We start from the raw sequence: 15390 nt of genomic DNA, 5'->3' as shown, positions 1-15390 counted from the left end.
CACAGCGATGCATCCAGCAGGACCAGGGACCTCTGAGGACTCAGAGTACTGCCCTGCAACCAAAGGACCAAGAAACTCCCATGGAAAGCGACTCTGTCCAAGAAACAACCATCTTTAAAGGGACTCCAGCCTCACTCTGGAAGCGTGAGTCCCCAACTCTCTGCACCGACGCCCCCAGCTCGTGTCCAGAAGAACCAACACTGCAGAGAGGACCCCCAGGAGACTCCCACAACATGGACACCCTGATATGACCTCCCTGCACCCCCACAGCGATGCCTGCAGGGAGAATCCGAAGGCTCCCCCCTGACCATGACTGCCCGGTAACAAAGGAACCAGACGCCTGGAAGTAGCACTGCACCCGCAGCCCTCATGCCTGAGAGAAACCAACTACCGGTGCAGGAGTGTCCAGCAGGCGGCCCTCATCTTTGCCCAGTCTGTGGCTGGCCCAAGAAGCACCCCCTGTGCCCTTCCTGCATCGCCAGAGTGACCCCCGGGGTTCTCCATTGACTTCTATCTACAACCCGACACATACTTTGCACACTGCACCCAGCCGCCCCTCTGGCGCTGAGGGTGTATTTTGTGAGCCTGTTTGTGACCCCCCCAGTGCTCTACAAAACCCCCCTGGTCTGCTCCCCAAGGACACAGGTACTTACCTGCTAGCAGACTGGAACCGGAGCACCCCTATTCTCCATAGGCACCTATGCTATTTGGGCCCTACTTTGACCTCTGCACCCGACCGGCCCTGTGTTGTTGGTGCTGGGTGTTTGGGGTTGACTTGAACCGCCAACGGTGGGCTGCCTGTGCCCTGGAGACTGAACTTGTAAGTGCTTTACTTACCTGAAAAACTAACCAATACTTACCTCCCCCAGGAACTGTTGATTTTTGCACTGTGTCAACTTTTAAAATAGCTCATTGCCATTTTTGCCAAAACTGTGTACCTTACTGTTTTAATTTAAAGATCCATATTTACCTATGCCAAGAACCTTACAATTTATGTACTTACTTGAATTCTGAATCTTGTGGTTCTAAAATAAAGAAAATAATATTTTTCTATATAAAAACCTATTGGCCTGGAATTAAGTTTGAGTGTGTGTTCTCATTTATTGCCCGTGTGTGTACAACAAATGCTTAACACTACCCTCTGATAAGCCTACTGCTCGACCACACTACCACAATAGAGCATTAGAGTTATATAATTTTGCCACTATCAACCTCTAAGGGGAACCCTTGGACTCTGTGCACACTATCTCTCACTTTGGGATAGTATATACAGAGCCAACTTCCTACAGTTGTGAATTGTCAACTGAAGTGCTCTTGCATTATTCTGCTACAATTCCGATCACTGCAAAGCTTGCAGTGATTGTAGCATCTCTTGTAAAGACTATTCCTAATCTTTAATGGACTGTCTTCCATACAGCTGGATGGTGCTGGACTGAGAATTTCTAAACTTGTGACAACTCTTTCCTTTGGAATATATGATACAGGGAAGTGCTGTTGAAGTATTAATTGACAAAAATAGGAATTACATACACCAAATACTAGAAAGAGAAACCTCAAACTCCATAATAGACTACACAGGAGATGTAGGGCATCATACAGCTGCATCATATCCAAATGGTCTCCACCCTGCTTCCAGCCCAAGGTGAATTCCACAGACAATTCATGTCAAGTAAGTGTATTTGTGAGCGTGGCAAAAGTAGAAGGCTGGAGGTGCACTGGAAACGGGGTAACAGAGTCCTTGGTTTGTGTTGGAAAGGAAGGGTAGGACTCAACTTCTTCAGTAACATCAGCCTCTGATTGCCAGATGGGATAGTGTGAGAAGAAGGCATGTCCCCCCCTTCCAGCAATTCCTAAATTTGTCGACTGGCAGTAAGAAGGGTGGTTTGAGCTACCTACGGGAATATTTACACTGCAAGAAAAAGACAACGTAGGTAACTGCTCTTCTCTTCAGAATCAGCCTTGTTAAAAAATATATATATCTCTTTGGGATTCTCTGAGCGGTTAATATAGTTACGTTTCTTGTTATTTGCCCTATTTGGATCTGAAAGCAAGGGTCTGCCTCATTAGTCCCCCCCACCCCTCTCTTTTCATCCAGATAATGTTTGGTTATTTTTATGTCTGGCTCAGATTCCGTTTTGGGGGATATATTTTCTCTTCAACTTCCATGCTGTTCATCAACCAATGTACCATTAGGGTATCCTTTTTGCTGTTTAGAAACTAGTTCTGGCCTCAGATACAATTTGTTTCTAACTGAAGAGGATGGGAATGTTCAAACATTTTTTTTTTTTTTTTTACTTTTGTTTCAAACTCCACCAGAGGCATTTTAAGGATTAGAAGATTGCCAGAGAATTGCTATTTGAGTTATATATTCGTAAAGCCTCAGCTTGAATGTTCATGGCTAGATGATTTAGTGAGCACCATCACTCTGGAATTGAGTGGGCTTTCATACAGAACTTAAAAAAAACTTACTCACATGACACCCACCATTTGGATTCACTTGCAAACATCACATGAAGCGAATGGCCTCACCTGCCAGCATTTTTCACAAATCCTATGTCGGCCAGCACCTGATTGCAGAGATCACAGCGGAAACATTCTGGATGCCAGCTATTGTTCATTGCCTTAATGACACGACCAATGATGAATTCCCCTGTAAGAATAAGAGGCATCAGCAAGAAAAACAGCTATTCTGCATCCCAAAGCACCATGTCCAGTGAAGAGAGTCTCTAGCACATTGCCCCATGCACACTCCCTGTGAAAGCAGTACAATGCCCTTGGATCTGAAGCCAAGTGTGGATCGTGGCTGTAGTCACAAGGCTCACCAGTTCCTTCTCCTATTATAGACGGGCTGTTGGCCTCAAATGATAAAACGGATGCCCTTGCCTTAAAACCTTAATCTCTACATCACGTCCCTAGTCTATGAGGGAAAGTAGGTAAAATTCAAAAGATTTCAATTCTGTATTTGCAGAAAGAAGAGACAAGTCGTTCTGTTAGGGGTCAGTGGGACAACGCATAGCGGATCTATTTTCTCAGGCGGGATGTTAGTTTTCAGTGTTAGGCTCATTTACATATACCATGGTGATTGTTCTGGGCAGAACGATTAACAGTTGGCCATTATATCCTCAGGTTTGGGTCCTCGACCTCTCTAACCATTTACCATGTTCGGCGGCCGCTCTCAGCAATGCGAAGAGACATGCATTGCAGTATTATGGTAGTGCTGAACTTACCACATTGATGGCAGCAGGGTGCAAACAGCATCTGGAAATCATGTTCGCAGTACTTCCTGCCCTCAAACTGAAATAAAGGATAAGACAAACATCAAAATCAGGCTCCACAGATACGTAAATGCGACACTACAGTTTAAAGCCACGTGATTTCACAGAAAAATGAATTACATCAAAGTTGTAACACCGACATACACATGTTGTAAACAGTTAAAATAACTGAATGCTCAAACTATTAAGAAGCGGTACTAGGAGCTATAATTGGTAGGGAGGATTCCTCCTACATACATCTATAGGGGAATGCGGCCCTTTAGGTTAATTGGGCATTACATCATTAACAGAAAAGCACTGCAGCGTTTGCTCTCTTTCAGTGCAATGTCTCCGCAGCGGCCAGCGGGCCTGGGTTATCGACACCATGTTTTCTCTTCACACTCCTTAGATTTGTCGAAGCTGCTGTTGCACAACTATGACTCAGGGAAAATGCGATGCCCTTGTAAGTGCCACAATGGCTACTCTGTCACCCCTTTCCCACCTTAAGGGGGGTATCAACTCTGTTCTCTCACCTGGAATGCACCTTCCAGCTGGTGGAGGGACACACAGTTTCCATGCAGACCAAGGGATCTTGCTCCGTCCCTGTCAATCATTTCTCAAGAAGGTGGTTCCTGAGGACAGGCTTTAGGTGGACTTATGTACTAGGCCACAAGGAGGTGGTGTCAAGCTTTTATCAGAGATGTGATAGTGCAATGAAATTCGAAATGTCAGGATTAAAGAGAAGTAAAACAGCTCGTCCACATACGGCTCAATTTGGACAATTGGAGCCTTCTTGCAGCTTTAAGACACTTCAACAAGCATAGCAAAGTGAATTGGTCTGGTTTACAGATCGGACATGCACATCTGACCTAGTTTACTATAAAGCAGATAGAGATGTGAAAAATGATTATTACAGAAAATATACCTTTTTTTCTGTAGCACCCATTTTTGGATGTGTTTGCCAGTGCGTGCCCTGAATTACTGGGCCATTGGTCGACTGGTTTCATATGTAAAATAATCACTCATACATTGCAACGGATGCAGAAAGGCACAACAAAGAGCCAACAGAACAACGGGGAGACTAAATAAGTCCCGTGTGTTGAGGCAAAATGTGATTGACAATGTCTCAAACCAATGACTAAGGGTTCCAGAGCAAAAGAAGCTAGTGGCTGAAGGAGGCTGAGCTTAAGTTCCTTAAAATAAGTACAAAATATGATAGGTTCACTGTGAATGGCGAAAGCACCAATAGTGTCAAAACTTCACAAGCAGTGGCTTTGTCAATGGTTTTAGCCATTCAGCAATGCAATGCACCCCAGACGCTGTGATGCATGGGTAAACGTTTTTTTTTATTTGTTTTTTTTTTTTAAAAGCTTTTGACGTGGCATCTTTTTTTTCTTATTAGTTCCAAGTTGGATTAGTAACTACAAAGGAAAAAGAACCCATGAAAAAACATGTTTTTCTAAAGTAGGTGGGGAGAAGGAAACGGGGTGGGGGAAGGAAGCTGGAGTGGGAGCAACACTGGGGGAAAGGGGGGCAGCGGAATCAAGAAGCAGCATGGGGCCAAGAGGTGGAAGCTAAAAGGGCGGCACAATTTGGGAAGCAGAAGCAGAATGCAAGACAGGGGAAAGGTGAAGCAAAACAAGGGCCGAGTGGGAGGATCTAATGGGTGGAAGACAGCAACATGAACTGGTGGGGTGAAAACATGCGTGCGAAGACAACGCTGGGAGTGGGCAAAAAGCACAATGGCGAGAGAGAGGTGAATACTGAGTGCAGTAGGGGGAGAGAGAATCACAAGGGAGACAGTTGCAAAACACACACACTCCTGAAGAATGCTTCATAAAAAGTAAAAAGTAGCATCTAAAAAGCAAGCAAAGGAAGGCTACAGTAATGTGTTGATGCTCCAGCGAAGGGACAAACATAAAAGGAGGATGGAAATGCCACTCAGCTGATGAATAGGTAGCCAGCAAATGAGACTAACAATGAACAAAAACAATGGTAAGGAAAGGGTGGTCTCTAAACCCATTGTAAGCTAACAACAGGTCTGGCAATAGAGCGTGTGCGGTCTCTGGGAGATTTCCTTTTTAACGCATGGACTAAAAATCTGATCACCAGTAAAATAAGATTCAACCTTTCAAATGTCTGTGGTTAAAAAGAACAGTGTACCACTGACTCGGATATTAGTAACACCTGTTATTACAACACTACAAGACACTCTACTCTATCATTAAAGAACAAGGTTAGAAAAAGAGGCGAGTTTAAAAAACTCACTTCTCTGCCCAACCGTTTTTTGTTGTAACTGAAATGTTTGGGCAAGAACCTGTGATTGTTAAGTGTGTTGAATCATTGGGCTATATTGTGTTACATTGTGATGTATAGTAATTTTGTTTTGGTTTGTTATGTTATGTTGGTGTTTGGCGTTTCTATTGTCTTGTTTTATTATAATAGGTATATTCATTGTGTAGCTGTGGTATTGTGATGTGTTTTTATAGTTCAACTGCAGTCTTTATGCCGAAATATGCGCACACAATTCTGGCTACTGTTCCTGAAGTATACCTGTATACTGCTGGGGTCCTTATTCAGATCTGTGTGTTGTAAAACAGCTTGCGTGGTCCTATAAAAATACAACTGTTTATGGAGAACCCACAAAATCCCTCTGGGGAACACAGGACTTTAGCAATGCTTCATTCCCACTTTGTGCAGTATGGGGCGGCCGGAGCTGCCTGGTTCACATACATCACAGTAGGTTTCCCAGCCTTTTTCGAGGTGGATCCTGAAACGTACCTTTCTATTTGTCCTGTGGTGTGAAGTAACAGAGGGAGCATATGCGATGGTGAAGTGGAAACAATGTTTCTTCAGATAATGAAGAGTACGTATACATAAATATACAACGCACTCTTTTTTTTCTTTTTGATAATGCTTTGCAAATAAGCATTGGCAAAGGCAGTAGCTTGGTACTCGCATTCTAAAGACAAGAGCTACTGGCTTTACCAATGCTTGTTTGTGTTGAGCTGGATCAGCCTGCTTGCCAGATGAGCAGCGTTTTCAGTGTTCAATGCTTACCTGCCAGTGCAGAGGTATTTATGCATAATATGCCATCAAAACATAACGTGGTGCTTCACTGGGGTCGGCACCGTTAATGCAACTTTCAGAAGATAAAATCCCAGTCTACAGCTTTCAGTAACAGGCGGTCAGTACCACGAAGACCCGTGGAAAGAGTTGCATTACTGCAGGAGGCGGAAAGTAAGGAACCGTACAGTAATAATAATATAAATGGAAGGGTTGAACGTGAATCCGGTAAAAACTACAATTCATAAACCAGCTCTGATGACCCATTTTCATGAAATTGAGAACACATTTTTCCTCTTGAAGGACACTGACCAGGTTGACGAAACCAACATGGTGAATGTCTTTCAGGGCAAAGATGATGTTTGTCCGGATTGTTTGTTTACCCTGTTTCTACTGCTCTTTCTCTCCCCGCCTCTTTTGTTCCATCTTCCTCCATCATAATACTTTTAGGGGGCTTTGCCATCGCCTTTCACATTCTCTTCTCCTTTTTTCCTCTTTATCGGGTTGTTCCCCCCCATCCGAGCATCCCTCTCCTCTTACTCACTCCTCTATGCTTCTTCCCAACCTCCCGGGTATAAGCCATTGTCTCGCCTCCTCTTCCCCAATTTCCTAATACCTTGCTGTTTCACAACCACTTTCAGCAGTTACCTTTAGATCTCCTCGCCACCCTCTTCAGCTGTTATCTTTCCAGGTCGTATTAGATATAGAACAAGCAATGGCAAAGCAAATAGGTCTTGCCTAGGCGAAAGCTGTTGAGTTTGGTACAGTAACCATGTGGTACAGCAGCGTGGCAATGGCACAGCTAGTGCTTTTTTTCTTACATTTAGTTTTAGACATGCTCAACAGCAACGCTTCTGTACAACGTATCCAAAAGATAGTCAATAGCTTTCGAACAGACAAAACCTATTGGCTTTGCCAATGCCTGTTATAAATATGTACATAATTTGATTTTTTTTAAAAAAAATATTACAACGTAGAAGATCAGTAACATTCAGAAATGTAACAATTTGTATTTAGGATCTAGGATCATACAACCAAAAATGCCATATAAAATATTTGCAATATCTGTTATTGATCAGCAGCGGAAGCAAATCAGAAGGGGAGGAGTTGGGGGGAGGAGTTATGGGTTGTTGGGCAGAAAAGAGGAAAGAAAAGAAAAGAAAAAAAATAAATTAAACTTACCTTCAGGGACACCGCAGCCTCTTCGTCGCTCCCCAATCGTCAATGTGGTGTCCCAGCATTCACTGGGACAACAGCATAGGCTCCCAAGCAATCCTGGTGCTGCTTACATGCTAAATATAGCATGTAAGCAGCATCAGGATTGGTCTGAGCGGCAGTCACTACTGCTCAGATACAAGCCTGCGGTCTGTGCTGTTTCTCCAGCCCAGCTGTGTATACAGTCGAGCTGGAGAAACTTAAGTGTGCATGTGTGTTCGGTCGGCCTCAGATGGCCGGCCAAACACACGTGCGCACTTCGTGCACTCTCCCCTGCTCCCTCTCCCACCTCCCGTGGCCCAACCCCACTCCTCCTGGCACTGCTGTGCCAGAAGCAGAAAAATAAAACGATAGAAAACTATGGTTTAATTTTTCTGCTTCTGACTCAGCCAGTGGGGTAACCCTTGTCCGTGCTTTTGTTTCTAAAATTCAGATTCCAATAATTTTTTATAATAACCATTGTGTCCTTATAACGCATGCCTTTGGAACTTCGACAAAACCATCTGCATTTAAATCAAACAAAAGCAGATCACAATATTATCACATTTGAGCCAGGAAGTGCAAGACAACAAGGAAGGAAGAGGATAAACGCTCTGGATCTTCACCTGTCTGAGGGGCTGGAGAGACACCGTTCCCCAATCAGCACATGGAATGCTACAGCAATTAGCTGAACTAAGATGGGTAGCTATGTACTATGGTAGTTATGTAGAAAAAATTACCGGGCTTGCCAGCTTCGCATCTTAATCCACACTTTTTTTTAAAATCTACATTTACAGAAGGCCACACAGCTCTTAAAAATCCCATGTCAATCAAGGAGGGCTTGCACCGCTGTGAGGTTTGGGAGCTATGGTGGACTAACATCTCCTTGTGCTACAGTATCACAAGGGATAGAACAGCAGATTAAGACGCTTGCCACAAGTATGTAGTCAATTTACTTTAAGACTGTATGGAGGCCTCAGTGGGTGGTGTGTGCTATAAACTGTGATATGAATATTACAGCAGGTAAGAACTGAATGGGCCGGGTAGTCCTTTGCACCGTCGCGGGAGGAGTACGCCGCACTTGAAGAGAATACAAGAATCGGATAAGTAAGCGCTGCGTGCAGTAAAGGAATATGTTTCGCTGCCATGATTTAAAGTACAGGTCTCAGGTAAATCTGCCTTGCCTTTCAGCTGATCCTCCATTGGCTGCAGAGACACGTTCAGCAGACACTGCTAGTGGGATGTCGCACAAGGAGTTTCTTATGAGTGAAACAGGGATGCAAGCCAGTAGCCCTGAGAGATGGGAGATGGACTGAACATACCGGCTGCAACAGCGATCTACCCGCTGAAACAAACCGATGGCATTACGAGCTGCAACATACAGCATCAGTTCATACAACAGAAACAGGTCTTGAAATATTAATTTAATCCATTGCAATCAACATACCAGATTAGTGTTTGTGAAAGTAAAATGAGAGTTTCGAGTCCTTAAACTTAAAGCAAAAGCAATGAGCAACCAACGATGCAGAAGTGACAAGGGAACAAGCAGTGACGATGGGAGGATCCACCAACAAGTAGGCATGGCAGCACCACAACATTGTGCGATTCTGGGCAAGTGACTCATCTCTCAGAGCCTAAATAAAAATCTGTCATCCTAAATTAGAAATTGAGTCTCTAGTTGGCAGTAGTTTGCACCCTAAGTGGGGACTCTCACTCTAGTCAGGGTAAGGGAGACAGATAAGATAACTCCTGCTCTGCCCCCTCCTGGTAGCTTGGCTTAAGCTGTCAGGCTTCTCTCAGAAGCATTGTGTAAAGTATCTGTACAAACACACACACAAACACACACACACACACACACTGACACAGTGAAAACCCCACAAAAGTACTCCATACCAGTTTAGAAGAATTAGCAATATTTATCTGAGTAAAACAAGACCAAAATGACAAATATTCAACATACACAACCAAAGATACGAATTTTCAAAAATAAAATCTTAGTGTGGTGCTTAGAAACACAATAGCTCCAACTGGGGCTGTCACGTTTTCTAGACAGAGTCGTTTCCAACAGTCCTACACCACTGTAGGACTGTGGGCCTGTCACGGAGTCAAGCGCACCCTGGTACAGTACCTTGGAAAACAATGAGGAAACAAAGACGTAGCACTGAGTCAGGAAGGTGAGGCATCCCTGCAGCCGGTGAGGCATCAGTTCCTTACCGCCACAAGCGAAGTTAGGCATTGGTTCCTTACTGCTAGGAAGGCGAGGTGAGCCTTCGGCTCTTTACGGTTGCAGGGAAGGTGATGCAGCATTGGCAGTGAGGCGTCTGTTCCTTACAATATGCCATTCTGGACTCACGATGTGGTGGGACTTCGGAGGCACTGCAGCAGCATCGGGCCTGCAGCATCGGTCATAGTTGTTGCACTCAGTGGGGACCATAGCTCTGGTGCAGGTGGACCGCGGCGCCAGTATCGAAGTCGCTATGCAGTAGAAGTGCTTGGTTTCTTTTTGGTTGCTCCAGAGCTCACTTTCAAGGGCCCACGAACTGGATGTGGCACTGCTTGGCAAGTCAATGCTCTCAGCAAGAAAGACCAGGCACTGGCAGGTGAAGTCGTTTACATCCATGAGACGTCTTAACAGGAGACAAGCTCAGTTCAAGCCCTTGTAGAACCTTGGAAAGCAGGATGTAGAAAGCAAAGTCCTGCCCTTTCACTCCCAGGACAGAAGCGGCAAGCAACAGACCAGCACAACAAAGCAAGAGTCAGAGTGGCACTCCCTCCTACAGCATCCAGCTCTTATTCCTGGCAAAATGCCCTCAGTCCAGAAGTGTTTTAACTCAATGGTATCAGAGGTTCAGTATTTATATCCATTTCTGTCTTTGAAGTAGGCAAATTTCAAAGTGAAGTCTTCGTAATGCACAAGGCCCTGCCTATCCCTGCCCTGGCCCCAGACAAACTCCAGAGGGTCGGAGACTGCTTTGTGTAAGGGCAGGCACAGTGATATTCTGGTGCAAGTGTCAGCTCCTCCCACCACTATAGCTCAGGAAGACCCATCAGCCTGGTGATGGACCATCAGGATATGTAGGACACAGATCAGCTCCCTTTGTGCGACTATCTAGAGTGAATGCACAACAGCCAAACTATCATCCTGACCCAGACGTGTATTCAGCAGACAGGCAGAGGCACAGAATGGTTAAGCAAAAAATGCCCACTTTGAAAAAGTGGCATTATCGAACTCACAATTCGAAAACCAACTTCACCAAAAGATGTATTTTTAAATTGTGAGTTCAGAGACCACAAACTCTATATCTCTATCTGCTTCCAATGTGAAATTACACTTAAAAGATATTCCAAGGCAATCCATATATTACCCTATGGGAGAGAGAGGTCTTGTAATAGTGAAAAACGAATTTAGCAGTAGTTCACTATCACGAAATGTAAAACAACCTAGTACATGTTCTACCTTTTAAAAACACAACACCCTAGCCATGGGGTTGCCTTGGATCTACCTTGGGGGTGACTTACAGCTAATAAAGGGAAGGTTTGGGCCTGGTAAGTGGGTGCACTTGCCAGTTCGACATGGCAGTTAAAAACTGTGCATACAGGCACAGCAATGGCAGGCCTGAGACATGTTTACAGGGCTACTCATACGGGCGGCACAATCAGTGCTACAGGCCCACTAATAGCACTTGATTTACAGGCCCTGGGGACACCTTTTGCACTATACTAGGTACTTACTAGTAAATCAAATGTGCCAATCATGGAGAACCCAATCACCAATACAATTTAGACAGAGAACATAGGCACTTAAGCACTTTAAAGTGCCCAAAGTCCTAAAACCAAAATAAAACACACGTCAGAAAAAAATAGGTGGAAGGCGGCAACAAGTTTGGGAATAACCCTGCAAAAAGGGCCAGGTCCAACACTCATTTTACATAATGAGCTATTTAAGGGCTATGTTACAGCCTCATAAATGAAGCACAGAAGGGGCACCAGTGGTCTCCATGAGGAAAGTTATCAGAATTCCTCTATACTATAAATGCTCTCACTTTTAGGACAGCCAAAAGCAAAGCAGGTACCTGCTTTCTGGCAGACATAGCTTGACATTTGACCCGTCTCTGAATGCAAAGCAAACGTGACAAGATAAGAACAAGATTTATAGGCCTGCTTACAGAAAGACAGCTCTCAGAAGGATACTGGTAAATAAGGTTTGAGCAATAGGAGGGTCAAAGTGAACATGGAGGCCTAACTAGCAGATGGAAAACAAGAAAACTTGAGTTACAAACTACAAAGTCAATGACAAGCAATGGGCAGAATGTATTCCCAAGTCAACTTTCTGCAACTCCTAAAGATGTCTTGAGCAAAACAGACAACTGTGCTGTCTGGTAGGCTGTGATGTAAAAAGGACTATTGAGGCCTGTTTTTTTAAATCATCGTTTTTTCACACTTTCTAAATTATTAGTGCACCAAAATGGATCATCACCAGTCTGGTTTTATCAGGCTGGAGTTTTTCATTTTGGGAATTCAGTAAAATTAGGTAGACCCAATTAGAGGGTAGCAAGATTTTCTTTTTGGTAAGTGAGCAGACACACAACTACTTGTTGTTCTGTAAATAAGGACCAGCACAAGATTTAAAGATACCCACCAGGCATGCGATTTGATTTTGGTTGTGCCTGTCAGCAGAGTATATTGCTTGAAAAAACAGGTGTAATAGTAAGTCACTCCACTTGCAACAGGAGCTGCTGTACAAAGGTCTATCTTAACCCACAAAAAATGGCTGCACCTTACAGACCTGCCAACTAAAAAATTTATTTCACAATGTGAGGGGGCGAGGCCTCATACGAAGAGCTACCAAAGAGGCACTCTGCCCGTCAACAAGACCCCCCACCTCATCCAAAAAAAAAAACAAAAAAAAACTAACGCTCGCCGATGTCTTGGGGTGTTTTTACACTACTAAATAGACATCAGCACTCAGAGCTGCCAAAGACGAGCAAGAAAGCCACTGTGTGCAGTGGTTTTCAGCATGTTTTCCCTGTTACAATGTGATTTTGACTCCTCGTCAGGTGACTGCGTAAATGGAGCCACAATTGTGTGACAGGCGGTGGCACAGTCTGAGTTGACAGGTCTGACATTATAGTCCAACCAGAGATTTTTCAATAATCTGTTTTTTTCAACCAGATTCAACCAACCAAAGTGGTTAAAATGGCCAAGCCATATTAGTGGATGGATTATTCCTGGATATTGAAGGTCCCAAACTTTGAAATGCTCGTCACCTTCTGGGGGATGAATCCAATCATCGACTACAGTTCAGAAAACCCATCAAACCTGAATTAAACAGGTTAGCATTCACCTAATCTCATTCTTAAGGGTATTAGCAGAAAAATAATGGATACAAATCTCTAGCATTCCGCTGGCCCCTGATCACCCGTATGCTCACTTCTAAATTTTCCGTTCAATGCTGTTCAGGGCTCACAGGTAACCACTGGGTACACTGAACCACTTTAGAAATGTATGGAAATAAATAAATAATTAAATAGGTGTTCATTCTGAAAGGCAACAGTACATTGGGGGATGACTGCAAAGTTTAGATAGGATGATCAGATTAGTCAAGAGTTTGGCCCATGGTCAACAGACATCTCTTATTGGAAGAAGCAACACAACTGTTAGCCACGTCATTCTGAATATTATTTTACAGCCTTTCTGAACACAATTCAAGATCCGCTGTGTCATAATTAGAATTCCCTCTTCACAGCCAACATTCACAACATGGGCAACCTAGAGCCACATTAGAAGTTAAGACCCAAGACAAAGTCTGTTGCTGTTCTCTATGCGAGCACTGGGCGACTCTTGCAACCTTCACACAACCAAGACTGGATGTGTTAACTTTAAGTTCACATTGATGGTAATGTTAGGAATATTTTACCTCTGGGTCAGAAATAACGAATACCACCTATTATTATTGAAGGATCTACAAGGTTTTTCACATCATATCTATTATTTCAGAAGCTAAGAAAGTGTCTGCTATCCAGTTCCTTAAGTTGGTCAGCCAATGCATTAGGTTTGCAAAGGAGTCTGCTTTATTGGATATCCATGTGTGGAGTTGTTGAAATGAGTAAAAATGTACTTACATTGAATATGTTGAGAACTTGGCAAAGAACTGGGCCAAGCGGAGTAATTTAGGGGAACCCAAGAGCAAATTATTGGAAAACAAACACTGCCCGACTGGGAGTACTATAAACAAAAGCTGCGAAACAACTGTTTGAGGAGCAGGAACAAGTCCTGTTTCTGTCCCATCCGGAGGATAGCCTGATCAGGTTGGTCAAACGATGCAGACAACTTGTGACAGTAGCACAGCAGCAGACTCCTCATCGAATGTGTGTTGACGTTCATTCCACACATGGGGGGTTACTGACTTCTGCAATCCCTGGTCTCAAGCATCAATGGATTGGAGGAAAGCATGCGTAGTTTACAAATCGTTCATGCTGGGTGACAACACAAATTTCCGATTTTAGAAAGAAAACTTTCAGCTTATATGGGCCTAAATGTTGGCAAAACATGTACCCAATTATGTGTAAAGTAACAAATAGAACAGCCAAAAAATATAAGAATGGACGTTTAGAAAGCATTCCACACAGGGTCGTTCAGTGAAGTGTTAATCCACCGCCAAGATAGTGTTTATATGTTCGTAGGGGCAGAATTTGTTACAGCTGAGACCTCCTTCATTTTGGCAGCTTTATTGGTTAAAAACTGTGCCACATTATTTACTACATTTTTGGAGTGGCACGTGGACTTCGATCACGTTTTGGTTGGTAGGAATTAGCTAAGGCCAAGAGTAGGGTTTCTGAGGAGCAGGCACTCTGACATTTCTTTTGCCCGTTTTTCCTTAATAAAAAGAGTTGTATGAGCATCACGTCTACCGTCTTGCATCTGCTTTGCGGTTAAGATGTGGGTGTCTAATTTAAGTGTACTTAAGTGGCAGATGAAACAGAATTTTAGCATTTAAATCAGGCACCAGAGTTGTCCTCTCGTTTATTTTTTCGTTCTATTACCAATATAATCATTACTTTAACTCAATAATTTGATTAAGATATATAACTTCTCTATACAAGGGATACATACAACATGTGGGGTGGGTGGATGGTGCCCGTTTCATGACAATAGGGAAGTTTTCTTGAATTTGTATTGAAGTCTGTCCTGCAAACATCAATTCATACTTCGAGTAAATCAAAGCAAAGCCATTTTTGTTTATTCGAGTAGATAAAATAAAACAGAATACTTTCTTACAGTAAAAGAAACAGGACACCCTCATCCCAGCCAGAAGAGCCCGTTTGAAGGCTGAGGACGTCAAGATGCTGCCTGTCCTTGGCTAACGCATCGAGCCCTTCAAACACGCTTTGCACCTTAGGACAAAGGACCATAGCAGCTTCTCAGGTGAGTGCAGGTGCGGTCGTACAATGGAAATGGACAGTAAAAGTACCGGACGATAAGGACTCTCCACTGATTCACAGGTCTCATGTTGTAAACCGAGAAAACATTCTAGGTCTATTACAAGATGCTCTTTAAATTCTGACCAACCATTGAGTCTGGAAACAAACTGCCAGAAAAGAACATGCAAACCAGGGTGATCAAAGGCTTTAAGGGCGAATCTGATTGTTTGTGCAGTGCATCTCTCCTGCCAGGCTCCACAGGACAATACATTTGAAGACTCCAAAGTTGCAAACAGTTAAGACTGAGCAGTCTTCATTGCAATATTAATTAATTAATGCACATACCTTCCGATGCAGCAATAGATACAGTTCTAAGTTACTTGTCACAGAATGCATAGGCACTGGAAGACTGTCGTTCTCTTGTGAACGTAGTAAAACGCATTTTCTGTCACTCA

General features: G+C 43.5%; 1 protein-coding gene across 7 annotated transcripts in view; it reads right to left on the bottom strand.

Moving 5' to 3' along the window:
• The window catches only part of LIMS1 (LIM zinc finger domain containing 1), a 253547-nt gene that overhangs the window by 24629 nt on the left and 213528 nt on the right, over window positions 1-15390 (bottom strand). For all 7 annotated transcript variants that reach the window (XM_069204474.1, XM_069204476.1, XM_069204475.1 and 4 more), the window contains exons 3-4: window positions 3228-3294; window positions 2530-2650 (exon numbers count right to left, since the gene is read on the bottom strand). In XM_069204474.1, coding sequence (XP_069060575.1) covers window positions 2530-2650; window positions 3228-3294 — 188 coding nt within the window. The remainder of the gene's footprint in view (window positions 1-2529; window positions 2651-3227; window positions 3295-15390) is intronic.

This window comes from Pleurodeles waltl, chromosome 8 (genome assembly GCF_031143425.1).
Source record: "Pleurodeles waltl isolate 20211129_DDA chromosome 8, aPleWal1.hap1.20221129, whole genome shotgun sequence".
NCBI classification, from domain to species: Eukaryota; Metazoa; Chordata; class Amphibia; order Caudata; family Salamandridae; genus Pleurodeles; species Pleurodeles waltl.
This window is presented reverse-complemented; position numbering and strand designations above follow the sequence as displayed.